The sequence below is a fragment of the Heterocephalus glaber genome, unplaced genomic scaffold, assembly GCF_053883595.1.
Source record: "Heterocephalus glaber isolate CG9 unplaced genomic scaffold, H.glaber_assembly_v1.0 deba00001600, whole genome shotgun sequence".
NCBI lineage: Eukaryota > Metazoa > Chordata > Mammalia > Rodentia > Bathyergidae > Heterocephalus > Heterocephalus glaber.
In genome coordinates, this window is record NW_028258372.1 from 15,081,348 (window position 1) to 15,108,054 (window position 26,707).

Genomic DNA, 26,707 nt, shown 5'->3' on the forward strand with positions numbered 1-26,707 from the left:
CTGGCTATCACTTACTGGGCAAATTAACATATGTGTGCCTCAATTTCATCATACATAAGATAAAAATAATTATATTTCTCTCCTTATAGGAATATTTTATTAGTTAACACTTATATAAGATGCTTGGAATCCCTAACACATAGTAAGAATTCATTAAATGTTAGCCACTAGTTTTTATTATTTGCCCATAAAATGCTTCCTAGAACAGTGTTATTCATTTTTCTAGGTCATTTTTATTTTGTGTTATGACTTCTTGAACAACCATGGAAGTTGGAGCCAGGCATTCACCTCTGATTCTTCCCATGATGCTTTGTGTATATACTTGACTTCTTTTCAGTCTCAATTTCTCCTGCAAATGGGCATATTGAAGCCACTTTAATCCAAAAAATTTTTGTTGCCCTAAAAATGTTGCACTGTGTTTTGAATATAGAGTAAATTCATGATTGGTATAGGTAAAGAAATGGAATGTTCTGGGTAGTGAAACCATTTTTGTTAAAGAGAGTAAACATTTAAAAAGAATGACAGTGCAATAAAATACACTTAATTTCTGCTACACAAAGTATGGTATTGACCTCAGGTATTGGCACTGGGTTTCAAGCTAAACTCTCTCACTTACTAATGGTGTAACTTCGTCCAAGTTGCTGTCTTATTGCTGGGGTTGCAGCTCAATGGGAGAGTGCTTGCCTAGCATGCACATGGGCCCCAGTTTGGCCCCCAGCACCTCCCTAGGTTTCATTTGTTGCTGCTGTCACTGTGATAGCCTCCATTAGTGGCACTGGGGGAAAATCAGGACAATAATGTTTTGTTCTGGTTCTTCTACCACTTGGTTATTTTGATTGAAGCAACCTGCTTGTTCTCGCTGTCTCATGGTTTTCTCAAAACAGAATGGAGTTGAGGTACGGGTACGGCGGATCAAACTTGGGACCTTCCGCTTGGGAGGCAGGGAGCGGAAGCCCTGAGCTAAATCCCCGGCCCTGAAGTAGACGTTCTTAACCAGGGTGCATGCCAGCTTCTGGAGGCACCACAAATGGATTATAGTCTTTGGGGCATCTGGGCAAGACCTGGGGTAGGAGGACTTCTTCCACTGCTCTCCTCTGGTCTGAGCAACCTCATCCAAGACCCCAGTGTTTCATACAAAGAGAATTTTCAATGTACACCATAATATGGAGAAGACTGGCAATTTTATCCAGATGCTTCTTTCATTCTAACAGCCGAGATTCTCTTCTGATCCTGTGTGACACTAGGCAATTACTTAGCTTTCTTAGCTTCAATTTCCTCATTTAAGTAAGATGCACTCAAAACTATGGGTTGGAATGAAATAAATGTTTTTCCAAGTCTGATGTCAAACTTGATGAAAGGGGAAAATTCCAAGCCTATTGCTTTGTTTGGTGATCTTTAACAAAATGAGTGTATGAATGGGCAAAAATTATCAGCCCCAGTGTAGAGGAATAGAGACGATGATCATGAACATTTGGGTGCTAGGCACAGCAGAGTCTGATTAAGAGGTATTTTCATTCACTAGATGTTGGAGTGTGGACAATACGCAGTCACTGGAAGTTGTCCATATCTGATGAAGACAATATAAGAGAATAAAACAAAAGAATGTATCAGCAGTACTTTGATTTATGTCTTTAAAATGCACAAAACTATGCATATGCTACATTTTTAGAAATCAAATCTAATTTTCTCATTGATATGTATACACATTTAGAATGCTTTATGTTATGACAGATCAATCAGTAATTGGTTGTGGCTCACATATATTATCATCCTGTAACTATTTTTAATCAATTTTTTTTAACAATTTGCAAACAACTGGAGGATCAGGAGAGCTGTGACATAAAACAAATGATGTAAGTGATGTGGACAATCTCTCATTTGATTGTTAAAAATATGTTGATTGTCTATCTGTTCTAATGTTAGAACATCTAGTACTGTTCCATTGCTAGAGAAAGAGTAGAATAGGACATTAAAAATGCTGCTCTTGTAGTTTATGCTCTAATGGGAGAGAAAGAGAATAAAAATGGGTTATGTCAGCTAGTGATAGGCACACAGGGCAGAGGATGGGAGCAGGGGATGGAGGATGCCCTGTTGGATAGATTAGTCAAGGGACTGCATCTCAGAGAAAGTAATATTTGGCAGTCCTAAATGAAAGAACTGAACAGGCCATTGACTACTAATTTTTGTTTATTATACTTAATTAAAGAGAGACCTACCTCTACAGTAAAGTGGCTTTTCTTACAGGGAAGGGCTTTGACCACTACAAGAAATTATAGAAGATAGAAGAATTCTTCCCCCAAACCTAGAAGAAGAATACAATAGGAATTAGTATTAATGATGTCTGAGTGTAACCTATCCAAGGCAGTAGGATTGGATTTAATGACCCTTAGGATTCTTTTGTCTTTATTTCTACTTCTGTGTTTAGTAATTTGCTCTATGATTCTCCAGTGCAATTATCAACTAGTCAATGAGGGGGTGCCAGTTCCCATCCAGCCAATTACAAATGAAATTGGGCAACAGTTCTTTACTCTGCAGTGGGATTTGGGATAGAAAATGCTTTTGACAAATACTCTGTACTTTAATTAAAGTTTAGCATTTCCTACACAAAAGAAATAGCTGATAATATATTATTATGAACTTGCCTACTTAAGATAAATAAAGTCACACTGCGAGAATTTTGAAAGACTTTGTTGGAACTACAAATTATTAGTCACTCGTTTTCCTTTGTTTTCTTAGTGATGTTTGACACATGCTCCTCCTCTCCATCTTAGCCTCTTGAGATATATATATATATATATATATATATATATATATATATATATATAGTGGGATTCTACAGCCTCAAATTGGCCATGGATTTGCATTTATTTATTTTAAGTTATTTTTTCTGCAGCTCCATCATTTGCACTCCATGGCTTTGGTGGAAGGTTAGACCAAGGGTGAGATCTGTCACCATGAGAAGGGTCAGGATGGGTGGGGGCTGCAAAGACTGTGGCTTTTGTTGGTTCCCGAGGCAGTGGAGCTGCTCCTTACCAGTATAATTTGGGAGACAATGGAAAACTCCTTTCCTGTGAGAGTGGTTATGATCCTTTAAACTTCATCCCAAGACAAAGATTCTTCTTGAAAATCTTTTCTCTTTTACACGCAAACATTTCAGTGAGTAGCAGAGCTTGAAGATTACAATCCTGGATGGAACTAGAAAGAAACGTTACCATCTTCTGAAATAGGGCTTTTCAACCTATTCGTCCTTTTAGTTCTTTCAGATGTACATGTGACATTTGCACTGAAGGTATCAAAGCAAGGGCCAACAAAGCTGCTGGTATCTTAATTTGAATAAAGGCAGTCACACCAAATGAGCTTTTCAACATTCACTTGTGCCGAAGCAAACACACATAGACACAGTACACACGTGATAGTTTCACTTAAGAATATCCTTAAAGCAGTAAATTTTAATTTGATTAAATCTTGACCTTCAGTACATGCCTTTTTAATATTCTGGGTGATGAAATGGGAGAGTCCTATAAAGCACATCTGAGGTTACAAAAAAACTATGGTGTCTCAAGGAAAAACATGCATGGCATTGAGTTGTAAGCTGAATTAACAAGTTCCTCCATGGAGCTCTATTTTTCTTGAAAACATAACCAGCAGACAATCTATGGTTATCCAGACTGGAGTACTTGGCAGACATTTTATGAAAAAAAAAAAAATAAGCCGGCTTCTTTAAGGAAAACTGACAGCATTTGTTACCAGTGATAAAATTTAAACTTTCAAACAAAAATTAGAATTTTGGAAAACTTGCATTTGTCTTTGTGAGCTTGACAGCTTCCTAATATTTACAGACTTTTCTGATGAGATTGGTGGTGATATTAACTAATACAATGTTTTGATATTATATAATGAAAAGTGTCAAAATTTAATAGGTCTGCATAACTCAGTGATCTGATATTTTCAAGATAGCCAATGCATGCTGTAACAAAATCATGTAGGGTGAAAGATCATTCAAACTACAATATAGAACACTGGATTTTAAGGAAATAGTTTGTGGGCATGGCTTCAGACATCATGCTGTAACTAACCTTTAAGAAACTACCATTTGTTTAGAGTGGTCTCAAAGGCAAAATTCTACAATTGTGACAACAGATTGCAACAGAAGCAAATCTGAGAAGGCAGCTATCTACTAAGCCAGATTTGGAGGAGATTTACAAAAATGCAAAGCAATACCACTCTTATTAAATTTGTTGTGTTGCAGAACATATTGTTATTGTCATAAAAATATTTATGTTATATATAATGGGTTTAATACTGTTACGTTTAAATGAAACAATCATAAATTTTTTTTTTCAGTTTCATTTTCTGAAATGGCAAGTATCAATAGATAGAAGCCACATAAACAAATGTAGGCGATGCAGTCATATGTAAGAGTGTACAGGGACCTGAGATGTATTAGACATTTGAACTCTAGACCTGCTTCCCGGATTCTACCAGTCAGTACCCGAGGCCATGTTGGATGATGTGACATATCTGCTGTGTGACAGTTGTGGCTGGATTGTCTCTTTCCAAACTGCTCTTCCAATATTATTTTTCAATTGTTGTACACTGCTAGACATCACTACTTTTCATGCAAAGAAGCTAATCAGCTGGACTCCAGTGAAACGTGTGGTAAGGCTCTGATGAAGGTCAGAAGAGATGGGGCCTCCTCATAGACTAGCAGATGAGGGGCCAAGGGGTCCCTTACCATTTTCTGTGCCACCTGCCATAGGAACCAGAGGAGAGCAGAGGAGACGAGGTCGGCCAGTCCAGGAAGGACATGCCTCCTCCAGATTCTATGCCTCTTGCTCTGGATACCCTGAGGTTTTTCTTGGCTTTTCTTCCAGGGAATTTGCTCGCTGGAAAGTGAACAGCTTGGCTCTAGAAAGAAAGGACTTCTTCAGCTTGCCTTTGCCTCTTGCCCCAGAGTTTGTTCGAAACATCCGCCTCCTTGGAAGGAGGCCCAACCTGCAACAAGTTACCGAAAACCTGATCAAAAAGTACGGCACTCATTTCTTACTTTCTGCCACCCTTGGAGGTGAGTGGTCCCCAGATTATTTGAACCATCTTTTACGATCTATTGAACATAGCTCCAGCTGTCTTCCAGGGTACTTTTTTCCTTCCTGGCCTATTGTTTCCTGATTAACATTTCCTTTCTGGTGTGTGGGAGAACAGTGTTTTCTCTAGGTATCCAAATTCACCCCGGGACATGTCTATTTGCTTATAAACATCTTCCTGAGAAGGGGGTGTGGGGTAAGGAGACTGGGGACAGACAGACTCCTACTAAGCAAACACCAGCAGGGGGCGCTCCCAGTTTTCTTTTGATAGAGCCATTCAGCCCCGCGGCTTCTCCACTTACTGTTTGCTGTGGCTACAAATGTCAGACCCATAGGCAAAGAAATAGATGTCGTTTGAGTCCCTCACTCCTGCTTTCTAATCCACCAAACTAACTCCACCTCTTCTGGGCTGGCGAATCACCCCCGGTAGGGTGAGGGTAGGGATGGGGCAGTGCCGCTGTGGCTGGGACCCGGGCAGAGTCAAAACACTGAAGAGACACAGAGTCCTCTCCACCCTGGGAAGAAGAAAGCAGGATTTATTCTAACATTTGGCTCGCTGGCTAATGGACAAAAAGGCGCTCTCCGCTCTCCCGGGCTTCAGGCCAGCTGCCCGCCTGGGGGGGTGGGGGGGTGGGGGGGGAGGGGTGTGGAGTGTTTGATGGGGAGGTGGGAGCCTGGGCTTCAAGGCTTTTTTGCCCTTTCTGAGGGAGCAGAAATAGCCTTGGCAACTTCTTATAAACAACTTGAGAGAGAGATTTGTGTCTCCCCGCGGCGGTAGACTGCCTGGGACAGAGATCAATAGAGGATGATAAACAGATAAGCTGGGGGTGAGCACAGCGAGCTTCAGAGACTAAAGGAACTAGGGAAGAGGAGGGCCTATCAGCAGAGAGGCCTGTGGCCCTGGGCAGAGCCTGGGAGAGGGCTGGAAAGATGGCCAGGGAGGGACCGCGCTGCCTGCTAGATCTCTCCACCCTGGCCAGGGGTTTCAGATTCTCGCTGGTGGGGAGTTCAGGAGCTGAAGGCCTCACACATGAACCTATGTTTTTGCTATAGGAGAAGAGTCCCTGACCATTTTTGTGGACAAGCGGAAACTGAGCAAAAAGGCAGAAACAGCAGGAGGCGGCCCTGCAGTTGGAGGCAGTGGGAACAGCTCTGCTGTGTCCCTGGAGACCCTGCACCAGCTGGCAGCCTCCTACTTCATCGACAGAGAGAGCACACTGCGGCGGTTGCATCACATCCAGATCGCCACAGGGGCCATCAAGGTATAGCCCAAGAGGTCCTGGGGGCCAGAGCCTTAGCACCGCCAGGTCAGCCAGGCATAATGGTGGGGGCATTCAGCCTGCAGCCAGCATTCACAGAGCACCCACTCCCAGGGTGACCCTAGCCAAGGGGCTGATTCACTGTCATGAACGATGGGTAAGGTCACTGCCCCCACAGGGGTTATGTTCTAGTGGGGGCAAGACTATAAGAAAGACAACAAACTGGTTTCAGGTAGTGATATAAAGAAAAGACAGTGTTACAAGGAACATATTTCCTTGGGTGCGAGAAGGAGGAGCTCAGAGTAGTAGCTAGATGGGTCAGGAAGGGTACATTGGGATTTAGGCTTTGAAGCTGAAATGTGAGTGGTAAGAAACCAGCTCTATGTAGAAGTGAGGGAAGAGTAGAACTGGAAGGGTGTCTGAGTGTGGGAAGGAGGTGGTAAGTGAGCAGGAACCAGCTTGGTGCTTTGTCAGAGCACAGAAAAGACTGCTGTGGGGTCAAAGAAGACAGCGGTACAAGATGAGGTTCAGGAGTAGGCTAGAGCCAGATCACATGGCCATGATAAAGAACTGTAATGTAAATAAAAGTGGAGTAGACATCTATGGCAGAGGTTTAGTAAGGGAGTGATCTCATACATATTTTTAAAAGAGCAACAGTCATTGTGACTTTAATAACTTACTTATAATCTCCCCATAAAGAAAGTGTTTCACCTGGCGATTGGATTGAAGCTCTTGAGCAGTCACTCTGATGAAGGTACAGGACTGACTTGAAAGTAAGGAGTAGTAGCCTGCAGAGTGTGGTTTCAGTGGCAGGAGGGTATCAGGAGCCGAGTGGGAGGAGCCCAGAGAGAAAGCAAAGCAAGGAAGCAGATATGAATGGATGTGCTTTCTCTGTAAAAGCAAACAGAACAAGGGTGATAACTGGAGAGTGGTATGTGGTCAAGGAAGAATGTGCTTTTACTTTTAAGAAGGGAGCTATTCCAGCTTATTGGTGTGTTGACTGAAATAATTCCCTTGAAAGGGAGAAAGTGATGGTGAAGGTGTGATAGGAGAAAATTGCAAGAGCAAAATCCTTGGGTGACAGGGATTGATATCGCATGCATGATGGGGACTGGTCATTCATAGAAGCATGAACTCCTCATCCTACAGAGGAAGGCAACATGGAGTTCACCAGGACAAATGCTGGTTAGAAGGATGATTAGAAATAGCAGTGGGAAGGTACCATTTCTTTTTTCTGACTGCTTCTATTTCCTTGGTGCAACCAGAAGCAATGTTTTTTGGCTAAAAGGAAGGAAAAGGCACTGTTGTGAAGAGAGTGTATGACATGGTCTTCTCAGAGAGGAGGAGTTAGGAGTGTCAACTAACTAGATAAATTAGTGGATTTCTGGGTAACACTAAGGGCCCATGTGAGATCTGTGGTAATAATAATAACATGAGACCAGTCAGGATCCTTGTGAATTATATCAGCTACATTCAGCAGCTCATACAGAGGCAGGCAAGGTATAGGTGGAGGGTTGGATTAACCAGGATATATGTGTATACAAGATGAAAACAAAGAAGCAAGAGAATTGCGAGTATATCAAGGAGTTATGTAGTGCTGGAATAAAGAATTTAAGCTAGGCTACAAGGGAGAAGAGATCAATGAGGGGTGATAGAAAGGGAAGTTAGTCAGCTCCAAAGATTTGAAGTCTAAGTAGGTTTGATGATTTGTTACGGGGAAGAGATGAGAGGAAAAATGAGTGTGTGGTAATTAATACTGAGGTTATAGGGGGAATGTAGTCACCAATAAAATCAGGTTGTGGGCATAGTCATGAGTGTAGTTGGTTAGATTGATTAGAACACAATGTGAGGGGCCAGGGCAGGGGAAGGAGGCAAGGGAAAGGGCCCAGGGATCTGAGAGGCCAGAGTACTAAGGTTCATCTGTATGGAGGCGGAAGCCAGTAGGAGTGATACAAACTTGAAGAAGTTAAAAATGATGGAAAATTTAGTACCAAAAACTCTCAGTGAGTGAAGGGAAGTAAGAAAAATAAACTATAGCAAGGATGGACAGCGGGCGACACTGCCTGATGGTTCTGACTTCAAAGAAGCCAGAGCTGGTTAGACAGGAGGGACAAACAGCATCAGGAAGTCACAACAGAGGACCCACCTCACTTCCATGCCCAGGAATGTGAGGTGCAGCCACTACGAGAGGAGGCTACAAGGGAAGCCATATCCTCAAGGGCAGCTTAGGTGAAGCACACTCTGGAGACGTTGCAATCACTAGGATTTTGCCAAGGACTGATCATGAGATCCGGGGATCATAGGGGAAGTTAAGTGAGGAGAAGGGATTGAATTAGCAGGTATGTTACAGTGCCTGGAGGGAGCATTTGACAGATGAAGGTGACTTTCCATTTACACTACAGGGATGAAAGGTGCAGTTATGAGGTATGTTAGGAAGCTCACCATTAGGAAAAAGGACTTAGTAGCATGGAGTGGTTTGAATAAGAAGGTAGAACTCTGTGGAAGCCCTTGTCCCCCTTAATTCCTGCAGTGTGCTGTGTCCAAGTTAGAGAAAAATTGGGAAATTCTTACCAGGAAATGAAAGGTAGGCATTGAGTCAACAGCACAAAGGTCCCATTAATATTACTTCCTATTCTTTGATCTGACCAGCTTTATACTATCTATCACCCATTCATGGGCACATTTTCCTCTTTCCCTAACTTAGCCTCATGGATCCCTCAGTAAGTCATCCTTCGCATGTGTCTCCATCTCACCCTTTGCTCCTCTTCATACCCACTGCTCTTCCCTTAATCCAAAACCTCACTGATTCTTGTTTGATTTTCTTACATTATCCCTTCAACTAGTCTCTTCAGTCTCCATTCTTACCTCTTCTCCCTGTCTTGCTGTCATGTTGTTATTATCAGTGTGAGTCATCAAATCATACCATCTCCTGCTTCAAATCCTTCCATGGCTCTGCACTGTACAGGACACAGAGCAAACCTCTATACATGAGCTGGGTGGCAGTGTGATGCAAAGGAAAGAACATGGGCTCCAGACCTCAGTTTCCTAGTTCTTACATTGTTGGATAATTAGAATAATTTTGACCTGTGACATTTAATAAAAGAATATGTAGATAGCATGAACTGTAACACTATTGTAGCTTGAAGGGTGCTAATTCCTATTCTTTTTTTTTTTTTTTTTTTTTTTTTGGGTACTGGGGATCGAACTCGGGTCCTTGTGCTTGTGCAGCAGGCAGTGAAACCACTGAGCTAAATCCCCGGGCCCTATTCCGATTCTTCTTAACACAACTATAAGATCATTGGAGATCTATTCCTATTGTCTTTTTTATTTCATCTCCAAACAGCTCTTTTACATCTGCATTCTCCATCTCCATTCTTGCCCATGCACTCACCACACTCGATTTCTGTAACCCAGTCGTATCTAAACACCAGTCTTCGTTCAAATACTCAGTGTTCTTGGACCTCACTTCTCTGGCATGTGCTGATCACTCTGCATACAATGCTTGTCCATTCACCTGAGTGGCTCTTCCTCATCCTTTTCTGCTCAACTCAGAAAGGCAACTCTTTTGTGAAGCTTTTCCTGATGCCTAAGGTATTTAAATGTCCTCTTCAGTATTTCAAGACGTGCCTTTTGTGTAGGATTTTTCATTTGAGCTGTAATTGTGAAATAACATGATTACTTCCACACATGAATATGAGGTCCTTGTGAGAGATACTGGATCTTGTTCAGTTTTAGTCTCCTGTAAGAGTACAGAAGCTTGCCACAAGATGGGTAGTAAGTAAACAATTCATTGATAAATGAATGAATGAATGGAGTCCATAGATGTGGTACTTTTTGCATAAGTTAGGTTTGTCTGTGTAGTGTGAGTGTGAATACATATGAGCATGTTTAGTAGAAATAAATAGAAATGTACACAAGGTAGCTTGAGTACAAAGATGGTTTATTAAGAGGATACTGGTGAAGACACAAGGATAGGATGTAAAAGGCAATCTAGACATCTGGGATTGTACTGGTGCTTCCAGATTACTCCCTGTGTTTCTGTTGGAATACATGTCTCTACTTCCTCATCTCCATCTGCTCCATCTCCCTCTTCTCTGTTTATTCTAGAGTTTTCTGAACCCCAGTGGCTTCAGCTTGCATGTAGCTCTGCCTTAGTGCGGAGCTGACTCTGGCCCTGATTGAACATTATCTTTCTGCTTTCTTGTCAGCCAGTGCCACCAATGCAGGACCACTCATTTCTTTGTTATCATATCATCAGTTCCTGGCACCTACAGGGTTCTTAATAGTTATTTATTATCTGAATTTTATAAGTATTTACTATCACCCTTTAATTTTTTTTCTCGAAGTATAATAGTTCTCAATTTTCTTGAGAAAAAAACAAATCTGGTTCAGAGTCTACCCTTAGTCTGATACCAAAAGTGGGACTCACATGGTCTTCACCACCTGTTACAGGACTTACCTCTTAAGTAGACTCCTTGGTCCTTGGCCTGGAGTGAAAGGAAGGCAGGTACTCGAAAGGAGCTCTATGATCATGCTTGGAGATACACTTCCCAGAACTAGAGCCACTGTCCATCTGCTTAAAAGGGTAAGGCACCACTGTCCTTGGAAGCCTCCTTTTGGGAATTCCCCAGAGGCCTACTGAATGTGAGACAAATATTCAGCTTCCCCTGGGCTGACCGACCTGGGATGCACTCTGTCTAGGTGTATAATGAGTTCTCCACATGGGACAATGCTTAGGAAACTATGAGTCAACAAGGATGATTTCGTGTTTTCTCCCACCTCCACCCTTCCAAGTCTTAGCAAGGTCTAAAGACCTGACATGACCCATCCGGGCACATACTGCTAGACTACTGGTGGCAAACTAATGGGACACGTGCCACAGTGGGCAGTTTGTATCACTGAAAGGCTTTAAAAGGTTCACCATCACTGTGGTAGACTAAGGAACAAAGGGCTGTGTGGGCATCCCATCCCACAGCTCTACTCACCTGATGGAGTCATCTGCAGTAAAGGTACGATTCCACCAGAAACCTTCACTTTGCTCTAAAGTGCTTAATAGAATCCATATGGCAAGAGTCAACAGCCTGGATGGGCTTTGTAGCACATCCTTGCTGTCTAGAAGTCTTTTGTTGGCGCTGTGGTACCTGCCATCTACCTCTCTCTGTGAACAAGCCTTCATGGTAACTGAGCTGGTGCCCAGCACAGTCATTACCCAGTGAAGGTGGGTGGAGTGAGAAAAAAGGCTCTGCTCACTTGGGAAAGAAATCAAAGGCCTCTGTCATATCTGCCTGACTCTTGTTTCTATAAGCAAATGTGCAATAACTTTTTCTTAGCAACTTCTTTGCACTAAGGTGGACAAAAGGGGGCTTTTCCCCCTGTCATTTCTTTGTCTGGCATGCTCCTCTGAGGCCCCACTGAACGTTTCTCTGTGTTGCAAGACTTGCTCTGATCACACACACTTCCATTGTAGGATTTGTCACATCGCATTTCGGTGGTTTACAGGCCGATATCCAGCCCCTCTACCCCCATGACAGCAGTAGGTCTGAGAGGAATAGGGGCTCTCCAGCATGCACATAGCTCCAGGTCCCATTACAGCATCTGGCATGTGGCAATGTGCTCAATAAAATGCTTGAAAAGTGAAGGCAGGCTATACACAGTTTAGTAGGAAACAAACTTACTGAACTGGGAAGACTTGGGATTGGGTTTCAGCCTGGATTCTTACTATTTCTATGACCTTGAAGAGTTATTGAACTCCATGTCTCTCCTCCATGACCTGAGTTGCCAACTACTTGGCCCATCTGTACACATGGCTTATATTCAGCTAATACAGCTGTACCCATTTTTAAAATACTGAAAATCTTCTATATACTTCAAGCCACTGTGTGCCACCCTAACTACCTTTACCCTCCCATGGAACCTCCAGAACTTCTGAAAGCAGCCAAAGGGCAAATACATCTCAGGAAGTCTCCAGAACCCTGGCTGGGCACTAAGGCTGTTACGTCTTCTGATTAGTGCACCTCTGCTCCACCTGATGATAAATATGGTGAACGTCTACTCCCTGACTCTGACATAGTTTGGATGACACCAAATGATACAGTCCACATGAAAACACTTGACAAACTGTAAAGAGCCATACACACGCATCCTGTCTGTAATGCTCTGGAAAGAATCAGGGCCAAAAGTGAGGAGGGACCTTTTTCTTAGTTATCGCTCACCTTCTATTTTGTCTATTTAGTCAAAGGGTATAGAAGGACTTGTCAGGGAGGGTTTGAAATGCTCATGGCTAACTGAGGAGAGGCCATACAAAAGTTCAGCAGGACCCCAGGCTGGCAAAGGAGAACATTCTTACAAGCATCCTTAAAAATGGTTTGTGGGAATTCTTCATCGCACTTGCCTAGGATTTACTTTGCTGCCCTTTAAGCATATACACGGTCAGCGGTGCACTCCGAGCTCAGCCTCCATCATGTACAACTAGAATCCCACTCTGCTCTTAATGTTGCAGATGTCCTCCCCGAGGTAGGACAGGAGCAGCCTGGAAGTGATGGCAGGGGAAGGCTTTCCACAGTGAGGTTTGCACAATCTGGTATTTATAGAAAAGTGGATCTGCTAATGAACCTGAGATCCATCAGGGCTTTCTGAAGGCAGGATGGGCTCTGTCAGCAAACCAATTAGCACACAATTATTTCCCCTTTCTGGAAGCTTATCTGAAGCTCTCTTTGAACATGTGCGCCTGAGTGAACTGCACTTTCCATTACCTCTGTGGCCCTCTTTATAATCTTCCCAAGCTGTCTGCCTCTTCCACGGAGGAAGCAACAGCATTCTCTCCACCAACCCTTTTGGACTCCAGGGCGTCCTCTCTCCGGTGCAGGTGGAGGGCATTGTCTCAGCCATCCTGTTCACTGGCGTTAATGCCGGGCGGCGTCTGCAAGAAGACCCTGTTCAGCCGCCTCTCTTCTTCCCACCTCCTTACTTGTTAGGGAGGAGAGAGATGGTCTCAGAGGAGAATGGCTGAAAACAGCTGTGACTGTGGGGTCTAGTGAAAACCGAGTGAGACTTCCTCACTCATGGCATCTGGCTTCAGATCTTTCTCTCTACAGAAAATGAGCATGAGGATCAAGGCCTTTGTCTCTTCTTCATTCCCATCCTTGTGCCACATTTGGCGAAGGGAAGCTACTCGCCCTTTTCAATGACCTACCTGACTGACTGTATTCTTGGAGAACTGACCTTTGGAAACAGCAGAGTAAAAATCATAACCGTCAAAGCCAGCACCAGAATGCTGAACAAGATGGTGGGGTGTGGAGTGATGGTGGGTAGGGAGAGGGGTGGGAGTCGGGGAGAGGGAAGGAGAGCACGTGGCATGGCTATTCTCTGCTCTCTCTGCCCCCTTGGGTCATATCCTGCTCCTACATAAAGCTTGTTATTTTCCCCTCTGCATAGACACGGTGTTGGCAAGTGACAAATTCAAGAGTGGGTGGATGGAAAGCCAGTGTAAAACTTAGTGACATTTTGGTGGCCAGCTTACCCAGAGGCAGGAACAGGCCAGTATCCCACGTACTGCACCCCACCCTCCTACCCCAGTCATTCAGCCGTCCCACTCCAAGAGGAACAGGCTTCCACAGAGTTGCTAGACTAGTTCTTGGTGATAGCTCTTTTATAGGGATTTTTCCATCATATAGAAATAAAAGTAAGACTGGCCCTGTCTAACAACTGTTCAAACACTCACTCAAGAAGAAGTGTTACTCAGCACTTGAGTATCCACACGTGGAGGGAGGCAGGCCCAAGTGGAGTAGCCAAAGAAGTGGGATTATAGAACTGTTCCCATTGTCTACAGGCGCCTTCGTGGCAATGACGATGGATGTCTTATTCATTTTTGAGTTCTTGATGTTCCTTGAATGTTTGTTAAATAAACAGATAACTGAAAGAAAGATTAAGTCTGATGGATCCTAGCCCTGCAGCTGTCTATATGCATGTCCTTTAAGTCGCTTGACTGATCAGGGCTTGGTTTTCTAATCAGTAGTACAAGGATAACAATATTGATTTCAAGTCAAAACAAATTGTTTTGTCCGGTTTAACACTTTGAGGAGAGGACAGATCACTACCATATGTTGGGTAGGCTGGTATGTTTGAAATATTTTGTCTTTATACAATGATAAGTGTAAGTGGTTTAAGCTCACTTTATTTTCTGTAGCCCTTTGACCTGTCTTTTCAAGAAACAAAAAAGTATTGAACTGGAATCTGAAGACTCAAATGTTAAAATCCTCTTTCTGCCATCTGATAGCTCTGTGGTCTCAAACACTGAAATTCTCTGAGCCTTGGTTTCCTTTTTGAGGAGTGATGGTCATGAAATTTATCCCGGAAAGTTTCTGTGATGGTTCAGTGGGTTAGAAAAGTAGAAGCCGTTCCTGCTGGTGTCCTGGTTTTGGCTGTGTTCTTCTCTTGGGCTTGGGCTTACTGCTGCTCAGGCACTGTGTCTACTGACACTCCCTTGACCTTTGTCTCCAATCGCCTCTGCAATTTCCTCCCTTTTTCTCCCACCCTACTCATCCCTCAAGACCAATTAATGGCTCAGCTTGTCAGTTCAGCCTTCTCAGATTACTTTAAACTCCAAGAACCTCTACTGTCTCTCTCTCTTCCTGCTACATTTTTACATTTTTAGTCAGTATCACACCAGCTCTCATTTGACTACTTTGTTCCATGTTCATTTTCAAACAAAATCCCCTCAATAATGTCACTTGTACATTGTCATTCTCCACCTTAATTAGCAGGATGCTGGGCAAATGTCCTATACACTTCTGAGCCTATGTGCTTTAGATCTTGCTGCCCCTTCTTTTTTCTTCATAGTAGATTTCCCTACCTTCTGTATCTTCCCACTTCCCTCTTATCCTTAAGGTTCTGTTGGGATAGTGTTTCCTTTATTGCCTCTCCCATTTTCCCTTTCTTTAGAGTTATTCTTTCCTCACTGCACCTTGTAACGTATTTTTCTCCCATGACTGGGTTGTCTATCAGTCACTTGGGTTATGTACCTGACTCCATAGAGGATCCATTATGTAACTTGTACATCTTTGTGCCCACCTCCCCACCCTGCAAAGTCTAGAGCACATTAGTCACATTCTCTCATTCAGTGAGAATCTACTGCATGCCAGACACTGTCCTAGTGCCTGGTGACACCATAGCAAACAAAATAAATGTGAGCTTCTCTCTGTAGAGACTGTACCACGTGGGACCCCAACATGAATCGCATACTCCAAAAAGGATGCCAAACTGCAGCTGATATGTTTGCTGCAAGGCAGAGGTGCCTGGAACTATGTAAGGAAGTCAGAGGTATCAGGGTAGACTTCCTTGAGGAACTGCAGAAAGGCACGCTATGAATGTTTGATGAATTGTGTGGAATTGTACAGCAGCTGCTCAATAAATACTCGTTGATTGGTTGATTGATTGTTGGCAAAGAGTTTAGAAACCCTGAGAAGTAAGACCCTCAGGTCCCCATCATTCTTATTACATAATTATTTCAGTGCATTTAAAGTTCCCCATTTTTCATCTTATACTTTAAACATCATGGAAAATGGATGGGCCAACTTTCTAATATTTTTAAATGACTGTGGTGTTTTGGAATATTACATGGCTGTAAGAGTTTATGTATATTTAATATAGTTATTAAAATATGCAGTAAGCCCATGGCTGATTTTCTCCAAGGATATCTCAGTGCCGAGGTGGGACTTAAATGTTTAATACTAATAATAATACTCATAATTCATATTTCTCTAGTGCTTTTCATCTTCAGGATCCCTGAAGCCTGTAAGCATCACATCAAGTGGATGCAGCTGGGCTGGCCAGCAGGGCCACAGGGGCCACCTCTAGCCCCCTGGCTTCCTCTCATGGAGGAAAAGGACTGACCCTAACCCATAGGTCTCACTGCTCCAGCTTCATCTGCCTACACTGAACTTTCTCTTCCCAGATACAAACTCCCTTTGGTTCTCTCTGAAAGACTCCCTCTTACGTACAACGGTGCTGCCAGCCATGTACCACACATATTCACTGTTACAGGACAGGCAAAGTGACTTTATGTTGCTGGGGTTAGGGAAAGACACATGCTATTTGTTTGGCCAGACCAGGATAAGACATGGAGCTGCCAACTGGATGGCAAGCAGAGATGGACAAAGGGAAAACTTTCTCTTATTTTCTAAAATCATATCCTGCTTCTTCCTTCTCTAGGTAACAGAGACCAGGACCGGTCCTCTGGGCTGCAGCAACTATGACAATCTGGATTCAGTCAGCTCTGTCCTGGTGCAGAGTCCAGAGAACAAAGTGCAGTTACTGGGTAAGCAGCTCTGTGATGCTTTCCACACTGCTCCCTCCTAGTGGGAGACATGGATCGACAAAGAGCAGAAAGTGTCCTGCCTATGCATTTTGTTAGCCCCATCTGAAGACAAGAACTACCACAAGGTCTAGGACCTATATTTAATAACTTTCTGTCACTCTTTTGAGAAAACCTTGGTGTTTTGCCCTACACCCAAGACCCATGGCTCCATTTGACACCTACAACCTCCTGTCTTGTATTTTCTTGAGAACACTGTCCTATAAAGAACAGCACATCTGTCCTTAGAAGTCTTGATCTAGTTCGGTGATATCCTTTGCTATCCAAAAAAACCCTCTGCTGTTCCTTACAGAAGCACTGAAGAATAACTGGTCTCTGTAGAGTGATTACGAGGTTACTGACTCTCATTCAAAATAGGAGATCTGTAAACTCTGGGACCGCTGGTTACTGTAACCACAGCCTGAAAGTGGCCCTGCTGTCTGTGATTAGTCTGAGGTCCCCCTAAGAATTTCAAAGCCAGGAGAAGACTTTGCAGAAAGTCTTTTTTTTGTTACGGGGGATCGAACTCTGGTTCTTGTGCTTGCGCAGAAGGCGGCAAAACCACTGAGCCAAATCCCTGGCCCCCAGGAGAAGACTTTGAAATGAATAGGAGCCTTTTGATAGGTATTGAGAAAGAAAAACTGGAAAAGATAAAGGACAGGAAACTATGCTAGGTCTGAAGGTTGGGAGGTAATGGGACATACACATCTCCTGCTCTCTGTTTCCCAAGCATCTTAGAGGAAGGGCTGGGCAAACTGAGTCAGTAGGAAAAGTTTCTTTTTCTTAAGGCCTAGCCGAATTGGACTCTATTTAAGATATTATTGTCTCAGCATTACAAAATCAATAGCTTTCACCTGTGATCTACAATTACAAATTCTAGGCAACCTGAGTCAGATGGAACCCAGTAATACTTTAGGAATCTAGAAATATATAAAACAGAGGAGTAAAATACTCTTTTATTTAGTGCTACCTAATACAATTAGCATTTCTCTTCTCCATGGCCCTGGATGGGATGGGTTTGTGTCTGCAAATTAGTGATGAGTGAAGTTCCAAATGTCTGATGGTTCATTTGCAGTAGTTTATGCCATTTAATTTTATAGCCCATCACTCTTGCAGACCTTGCTCAGGGCACTTATTTTATAGCAACGGAAAAATGTTCTGGGGAAGAGGAGGGGGTGGTAAGGGAGGCCAGAGGGAAGTACTTAGAGGAGGAAAGTTTTGGAATAGAGCATGAGGAGAGGGTTGTAGGGAGGGCTGCTCAAGTGCCATAGTTGGCATGGAGTCAAGAGAGGAGAATTCAGAAGTAATTCAGAGCACGAGGTGGACCTCAGGCAAGAATAATACACATGCACTGTTGCTGATGATTTTAAGGCGTAGTTTGAGATCTATCCAGACGGGGGCATACACTTTGGGCTCCATAATTTCCTTCCAAAGACAAGGTCAAGGGTATGGAAATAAAGAGTAAGCATACTTTTCAGGCAAGAGGAGCACATATTCAGAAGTCCTCCTGTCCCTTACTCTTCTGGAATAAGGTCTTACAATGTCCTGAAATCATGGCACTTCCTACAGGTCTAACCTCAAATGTGGCCCAGACTGCATCCAATGCCATGTCTATCCTTCATCCTTTGGTAAGCTTCTGATAGCTGCCTTGTTGTGGCCTGTGGCCAACTAGGAGTGTGTTCTGTTACTAGTAAACTGACACCCATCACGGATGGGTGAGAAAACTGAAGCTTGGAGTACTTTGGTGCATTGTATGCAAGATCATAGGAAGTCAACAGAAAGAGAGCTGAGAACCATTCGTGTCTATCAAGACTTGACTGATGTTGAGGCATTGGCTACCATCCTACTTTCAAATCTCCTGAAGAGTTAATCACACTGAGATGGAGCATCCATTTCTGGGTATGCAGTGGGAGTCGGTGGGAGCAGAACAGGGTCTGACACCAAGCAAACTCAACTAGTGCTGTGCGGTAGGTCATTGGTCTTTCGGCATGGACTCCCTTGCCTGTATGAACCTCAGTATGACTTCTGGGGAGTGTTAACTTACAATCATACATAGAAAGCACTTGGCATATCTTCTGGTCATTAAATACCCTACCTCCTAGACAAGGCACTGTCCTCAGTCCTGAGTTGAGATGGGAGGCTCAGGAGGGTCAGTAATGAGCTAGCATGCTCACTGCTTATCTCAGGTAAGCTGGAAATATGATGAATATTGGAGGCAGAGCAGGGCCATCAAGCCTTGATTCCTCCCCCATGAGGGCTGTAGGCTGCTATTTTATCCAAAACAACTTCCTGTTTCCATTCTAAAAATGCTGATGTGTAGCCAATAAGCCTGTTCTTATGATAGTCATGTTCTTAATTTGGCTGAAGTCAGGAATTCACATAAGTCTTGGGCTTTGATATTCATCTGCATTTTCAGACCCTCTTTCATCTGTTACTGGGACAGGGATAGCCCTCTCTCCCAACCAGTTCAGCAGGATGAGGCCCTGGGGTGACCATTCTTGGGTCCAGGATTACACAAGTCAACAGAACCTCAGCTAGGCTTCCTACAGCCTTGGGTGTGGGGAAAAGTGCCCACTGATTTTACCCAACTATCCCTTAATGCATCCTTTGCCCAGGCCTGCAGGTACTGCTGCCTGAGTACCTGCGTGAGCGTTTTGTGGCTGCAGCACTCAGCTACATCACATGCAGCTCTGAGGGTGAGCTGGTCTGCAAGGAGAATGACTGCTGGTGCAGGTGCAGCCCCACATTCCCAGAATGCAACTGCCCTGATGCCGATGTCCAGGCCATGGAGGACAGCTTGCTGCAGATCCAGGACTCTTGGGCCACACACAACCGGCAGTTTGAGGAGTCAGGTGAGCAGCTGGCTGACCCAGAATTCCTCCCTGCCAAAGAAGTGCAAGGCAAAAACATGGGGACTTCAACTGGGACCCCAACTCAGACACTTACTACTCTGTGGCTTTAAGCAGGTTATATCGCTACCCAGAATCTCAAGTGGTTTGGTTTTCTTTTTATATAAATGGACATAATACCTACCTAATATGTGTGTTTAAGGATTTTAATAAGATGGACACCATTGAGGGGATAGCTTTTGTCTGTCTTGTTTGCTACTGGTTCTACAGTGCCTAGAACAATGCTTGCATATAAGGTACTTGATAAAATTTATTTAAATGAAGGATGGGCTTCCGTGGCACCTGGTGGAAGCTAGCTGTTGCTGTTGTAACTAATATCTATGTTACCTTGAGACATAGATCCTGAGGAATCAGTTTTATATTCTTACCTTCTTAGTGATGAGCTTTATGTTTTTGGGTTAATCGTGCAGCTTCTCAATTCTTAATTTCTTCATTTATGCAAAAGGGAAAATAATAGGTTGATGGAAGTACCTAAGAAGAATATCATATTTCAATCTCCTAAGGGATATGATCTAGAACATTCTTCAGGACAATCATCAACATGAGTTCAGAACACATACTCAGGAAGCTCTAAGGAGACTCAAACTTGGAACCAGAAATCACACTGCTTCAAGATTACTACTGCAAAGAGTAGATATCTGACCAACAGCTGAAGAGATTAAGAGCATCTTAGAGAGTCAGATGGAAGGATGCAGAAGGAGAGGCTAGTCCCCAGGACTGGAATGTTTCTAAGGACTTCTTGGCTGGGTGCTGTACCTTCTTTGTGCCCACGTTTCCATGTCAGTGTGTGCACTCATTTCTTCCATCAGGGTGTCCTGGTATTACTGAAGATTGGCCTCAGACAGGTTACAGATAATCTTATAAGGGGTGATAAAGAGGTGTATCCCAAGGCCATTAGCAAAAGCAGGACTTGTGACCTTTTAGATGTTGACAAAGATCTGTTTTTAAATTTAGAGGTACATTGGTGTAGGAAGGATGGAAAAAATCCTGAAGCTAGATTTTGTAGTATGTTCATTATTTCTCAATAAAGCTATTGGTTAAAGTGAAAAGCATCCAAGGCAGTACAGCCTCCTTCCTCTTGCAGGGATTCTGAAGGGTCCTCCATCTGGGATCACCCACCTGTCTCCTAGGACCCCACACTGCTGCCCCTCCACTCAGCTCCTGTGTTCTTGCCCACAGAAGAGTTCCAGGCCCTGCTGAAAAGGTTGCCTGATGACCGGTTCCTGAACTCCACAGCAGTCTCCCAGTTCTGGGCCATGGATGCCAGCCTCCAGCACCGCTACCAACAGCTAGGAGCCAGCCTGAAAGTACTGTTCAAGAAAACTCATCGGATTGTCCGCCGGCTCTTCAACCTCTGCAAGCGCTGCCACCGGCAGCCACGCTTCCGCCTGCCCAAGGAGAGGTGAGCACCAGCCCCAAAGGCAGCACTTAGCTCTTTCTGGCAGCAGCTGAGGAGGCCAAGCAGGGTCCTCTGTTCAACAGAGTGATGACTCACTCGGCCTCTCTGGTTAGCATAATCCTTACTTACTCACACATGTCCTTCTCAATTGTGGGTTGTGTCTGAAGTGAGAGGGAAAAAAGAGAGAGAGAGGCTCATTTCCTTATAGATCTAAATTACAGAAGATTCAAATGCTCCTCTAATTTTCACCCCTGCATGTGCACGTTGGTAAGTCTTTTAGAGAAGGAAGGGGTGGAGTTAAAGCTCATACATTAATTGTACACGAGAAATATAATTGTACATGATGAGAAATACATACACTGGATTTTTTCAGGACTCTATTCTGAGTCATGAGAGGAAAACCAAGACCTTTGCCCTCAAGAGCAAAGTGGGGCTACATTGTCGTAGGCATCCACTCATTTCTTCATTCATTCAACAAGTTTTTATACTTCTATATTCCATGCACTACTATTTAGCTATTGGGGATATTACTGAATAGGGAATATTTATGTAACACACAAAAAATGTAAAAACTAAAAAATTATAACTATGTGGCATGGAATAAATTCATGGTAGTGGAAGATAAATCAAGGGGATGGGCTTCAGGAGGCAAAGGCTAGAGGAAAAAGGCCCCTTAGAGAAGGAAGTCTTGGTGACATTGCACAGGAAGCTACGGAAATGCTTTGCTACACACAGGTAAGGCTGTATTCCACACAGGGAAACAGCCTTCACAGCAACCCAGAAGTGTAATTCTAACTGTGGGGAGAATAGAAGTGCGGGGGACTGACCAGCCAACAATGGTTTTTGAGAGGGGTTCATTTTTTTTCAGTAATTAATTATTACATGCCTACCATGCACCAGAAACAATTTTAATCTCTGAGAATATGTGTTGGTTGGTAATACAGTGCCCTATTCTTTTGGATATTTCCAGGGAAGCAATCTACAAACAACTCAACAATAAATAAACACAATAGTTTAGATACCATAGTTGTGGATTAAATAAAAGCAAGGTGATGTGATAGTGACTAATGGTTCTTTGAAAAGAAAAATCAGGAAAGATCTCTTTGAAAGGGTAAATAAGAGCTGAAATAAAAATTTTTAGAGACTGGTCCATTGAAAATTCCTAGTCTTGGTGGATGAGTGATAGAAGTAGAGAAAATACAAAGGAAAAAGATCTTGACATGAGAATAAAATTGGCAAGAAGTTGGAATGTTTGGAAAGCTGTCTCATATAGAAATTTGGACTCTGATATTGGAATCCTACATTTTTGAGAGAGAATGAAATAGTACCCAGGACAAATGAGACTGCCTGTTTCCAGTAGAAGTCTGATGTCAAGTATTTCTAAGCCGATCCATCAGACACCAAGCTCCAGGCTTTACTCAGTCTGTCCAAAGAGGAGCAGTAGAGTGGCCATCATTCAGGGAATTTGGGCTTTTACCTTTGACATTGCCTTCCCTGCCTCCTAGTCAGTGTTCTGCTACTCTTAGAAAGAATGGTAATAGGCAACTTCCCCTGACTCCTATTTCATTGTTATCCCCCCTTCCCAAGGTCATTGTCCTACTGGTGGAACCGAATCCAGTCTCTCCTCTACTGTGGAGAAAGCACCTTCCCTGGCACCTTCCTGGAACAGAGCCACAGTTGTACCTGCCCCTATGACCAATCATCCTGCCAGGGCCTCATCCCCTGTGCCTTGGGTGAAGGTCCTGCATGTGCCCACTGTGCTCCCGATAATAGCACACGCTGTGGGAGCTGTAACCCAGGCTATGTGCTGGCCCAGGGGCTGTGCCGGCCAGAGGTAGCTGAGTCCCTGGAGAACTTTCTTGGGCTGGAGACAGACCTGCAGGATCTGGAGCTGAAGTACCTGCTGCAGAGGCGGGATAGCCGCATAGAGGTCCACTCCATCTTTATCAGCAATGACATGCGTCTGGGCAGCTGGTTTGACCCTTCCTGGAGGAAGCGCATGCTCCTCACCTTGAAGAGCAACAAGTATAAGCCTGGACTGGTGCATGTGATGTTGGCCTTGTCCTTGCAGATCTGCCTCACCAAGAACAGCACCCTGGAGCCCGTTATGGCCATTTATGTCAATCCCTTTGGGGGCAGCCACTCTGAGAGCTGGTTTATGCCCGTAAATGAGGGCAACTTCCCAGACTGGGAAAGGACTAATGTGGATGCAGCTGCCCAGTGCCAAAACTGGACTATCACCTTGGGGAACAGGTGGAAGACCTTCTTCGAGACAGTCCATGTTTACCTAAGGAGCCGAATCAAGTCTGTGGATGACAGCTCCAATGAGACAATCTACTATGAACCCCTGGAGATGACTGACCCCTCCAAGAATTTGGGCTATATGAAAATCAACACCTTGCAGGTCTTTGGCTATAGCTTGCCCTTTGACCCGGATGCTATCCGGGATTTAATTCTCCAACTGGACTACCCATATACTCAAGGTTCCCAGGACTCTGCCCTCCTGCAGCTCATTGAGCTGAGGGACCGGGTAAACCAGCTCTCTCCACCTGGCAAAGTCCGGCTTGATCTTTTCTCCTGTTTGCTCCGGCATCGGCTCAAACTGGCCAACAATGAGGTGGGCAGGATCCAGTCCTCTTTGAGGGCTTTCAATTCAAAGCTGCCAAACCCTGTGGAGTATGAGACAGGCAAACTCTGTAGCTAATGGGGGGTCTGTCCTGGTGCCGGGCAGGGAGATGGTCCTCAAATCCAGGGTGCGAAGATAATCCAAGCCCTCACCTTAGTGCCAACAGGGTGCTCCTGTGAGACTTCCAGCACCTAGGATATGGGGCCTGGAGGCTTGGACTGAAGCAGGCAGGAGAGCAAGCGACAGCCAATGCATACATGCACACACTCACACATGCACACTTTCACAGGAGGCTATGGCTCAGCAGCCTCGGATCTGTAAAGTTGGTGCTTCTAAAAATGAATGCAGTTGAAGGAGAAGAGCCAAGGAAGTGATATCACAAAAGAACCAGCCAAGTCATGAAACAAACAAGCAAAAATCCTTCAAAGTGATTCTGGTCATTGGAGAAAGCAAGAGGGGACAAAAACAAATGGGAGGGGCGGGAGTTCTTTTCTCCCTCTCTGTGGAGTCACTTTTGTATTCTTTTTAACCAGATTTCTTAAAATGTTGTTGTTCTGTGACCCCTGACATTGGTTCTCACTTTTTGTATGCTGTCTCCTTTGTGTCCTTGCGGCCACAGGCCGACTGCTCCTGGAGCCGCTTCCGTAGGAGACACGAGACTTGTCACCAACACAGGGACCAACACTAAGGGCAGGCAGCAGCCTCCTTGCTCAGTCCCCTCCTCTCCCCCACTCCAACTCCCTCACTCCCTTGGCCTCCCCAGTTTCAGGGTCTTGACTCGTTGCAAGTCCCCCTATGGACCCTCCAGAGCTCCTTTCTCAAAGCACCTGTTCTGTCCAAGAAAGCAGCTCTGTCAAGTTAGAGAGAGACAATGTCTAGGGAAATGTTCTTTTTAAAAAAAAACAAAAAATATTTATTTTGTGATTGTTTTCCTTGTCCATCTGCTCCAGGCACGTGAACATCTCAGTAAAAATTTATCAGGTTTAATGTATTTTTAAAAGGCCTTTTTAAAGGGGGAAATGAGAGAGAAAAGACAGAGTATAGTTCCTTGGGTAGCCTGGATTTCTAAAAATGTTTATGTGTGTGACATAGGAATGTCCATAGATGAAGGAAATTACTGTGTGTGAGAGGCTGATTGATGAGGATACACACATGGTAACGTATGCCTGTGTCGACTAGGATGTGAGGGGTGTGTGTGTGTGTGTGTGTGTGTGTGTGTGGGGTAGGGAATGAGAGGAGTGAGGCAGAAGTCTTCTAGAGAGCTGTGTCACTACACCCGCCCCATTCTTGTCTCTTATCTGTTGCTGTGAGGACACGAACATAGATCCTACACCTGAGACTTCTTATTGTTGGGAGTAGTTGGAGAGTTTTTGCTCACAAAAGAACTGCAGCCTCTGTGCTGGATAGAGATCTGATAAAGGGGGCTCCTCTTTGTGGGTACCGCCATGGACATCTGGAGAATTCCCCATACCCTCTATCTTAGCATCTGGGCTCAGCACTTGAGGAAACTGGAAAAGATGCAAATGTAGCATTGGTTTCCTCCATTCTCTCTGCCTCTTTCCTCACCTAGAATGGAGATTTGAGCCACAGTACACAGTTCGATGCCTCTTCTCCCCTTAGTGCCTCATCCCAGTGGCATGATAATCACTTCATAGCATACCGTTTAGAGAACCACTTCTAAGTATATGCTCCATGTGTTCCAAGTACAGTGCATAAAGCATGACAACCCTATTTTCAGTCAAGAGAAAGTCACCATATAAATACTAAGTATCTCATTTCAGTTGGTATAAAATAAAATGGGAGACAATGAGAAGGTGGTCATGTCTTCCTGCCCAGGAGTCTTTTATGTTTATTGTTGCCTATAAAAGAATTTCACAATACTTTTAATCATTGTACCATCTTTTAACCTACAAGATCCTGAAATGCTTGGTAGATAAGCAGCCCGGGCCATTACTTCACAACTTCGTTGAGGCTTCTATGGCAGAAATCTCCAGTGATGGAGTGATTGAGGAGTGAACACAGCTATTAGTTGTCCATTTCTAGTTGAAGTCACTGCTTGCTTTGTGGAGTGTATACCAAGCTCCCTGGCTAGGAGGGATAGAATCAGCAGATGACATCTCCGTCAATGGAAACAGTGAGATATATCATAGAAGGGTACTTTGGGTGACAACGGGGCTGCAAATGCTAGGAAAGCTTTAATGCCTTCCAGTGATGGGATTTGAGACTGGAGTCTGATTTTAGTGCTCCAAGTGATCTTGTGTACATGCTGTAGAAGTGGATACACAGAAACAGTCATTCATGAGTTAAAGGCACACATTTTTATGTGCCAAAGTGGCAGACCACTATGCACAGCAATATTCAGAGTGGGAAGACAGCAACTGAGAATGCCCTGAGCACAAAGTTAGCAGTGAGGGGCCTCTGTGGTGTGAACGTGACTGCCCCAGTGGTAACTGAGTCAGTACACTGGGGCTCACATCCCACTAGGGCCAGTAATAGAGTTTTGCTGGAAAGTGGGAAATCTCTAACCGACTGAGACAGGAAAAGCTCACCTACAGAGGTATAGTTGAGATGCTACTTCTCCCTATTTCAGAGACAAGAGATGCCTTGGGAGGACTCTGGGAAGATAATGATGTGATGTATTGTGGTTTTAGTAATATATATACCCAGTTACAGACAGTTCTACTTCATATCTGCTTGAAGGTTGAAACTATGAAGCTGAGCGCATCAACTCCATCTAAAAGCGCTACTACACATTGGAATATTTGGGAGTGACCTTCTGATCTCTCATGCAAATAACATTAATAGTAAGCCTATAATTCTATTAATTATAGGAATTGGAAGCTTTATATTTTACCTACTCATCTGTTATCTGGGATGAATGCCTGACTTATTTGTTCAGGAACAGGGATGGGTGCCGGGTAGAGACCTGGGTCAAAGCAGCAGACAAAAGACTGCTTCTAGAAGACAGGTGGGAAAAGGTAGAGGTAATGGATGACCAGGGTCCCTTAAGACAGTTTTAAAAGGCTATAAGCCATTAGTTCAACATGGAGTTTCTCAAAATTATAGTTGAAGTTTTCAC

At 43.9% G+C, this 26,707-nt stretch overlaps 1 protein-coding gene across 2 annotated transcripts in view; it reads left to right on the plus strand.

Moving 5' to 3' along the window:
* The window catches only part of Brinp2 (BMP/retinoic acid inducible neural specific 2), a 95,073-nt gene extending 70,885 nt beyond the window's left edge, over positions 1-24,188 (plus strand). For both annotated transcript variants that reach the window (XM_004853386.3, XM_021265383.2), the window contains exons 3-8: positions 4,875-5,065; positions 6,138-6,346; positions 16,553-16,658; positions 19,310-19,546; positions 20,783-21,005; positions 22,590-24,188. In XM_004853386.3, the coding sequence (XP_004853443.2) occupies positions 4,875-5,065; positions 6,138-6,346; positions 16,553-16,658; positions 19,310-19,546; positions 20,783-21,005; positions 22,590-23,706 (2,083 nt within the window). In that variant the 3' untranslated portion in view covers positions 23,707-24,188. The remainder of the gene's footprint in view (positions 1-4,874; positions 5,066-6,137; positions 6,347-16,552; positions 16,659-19,309; positions 19,547-20,782; positions 21,006-22,589) is intronic.
* Positions 24,189-26,707: the final 2,519 nt, after the last annotated feature.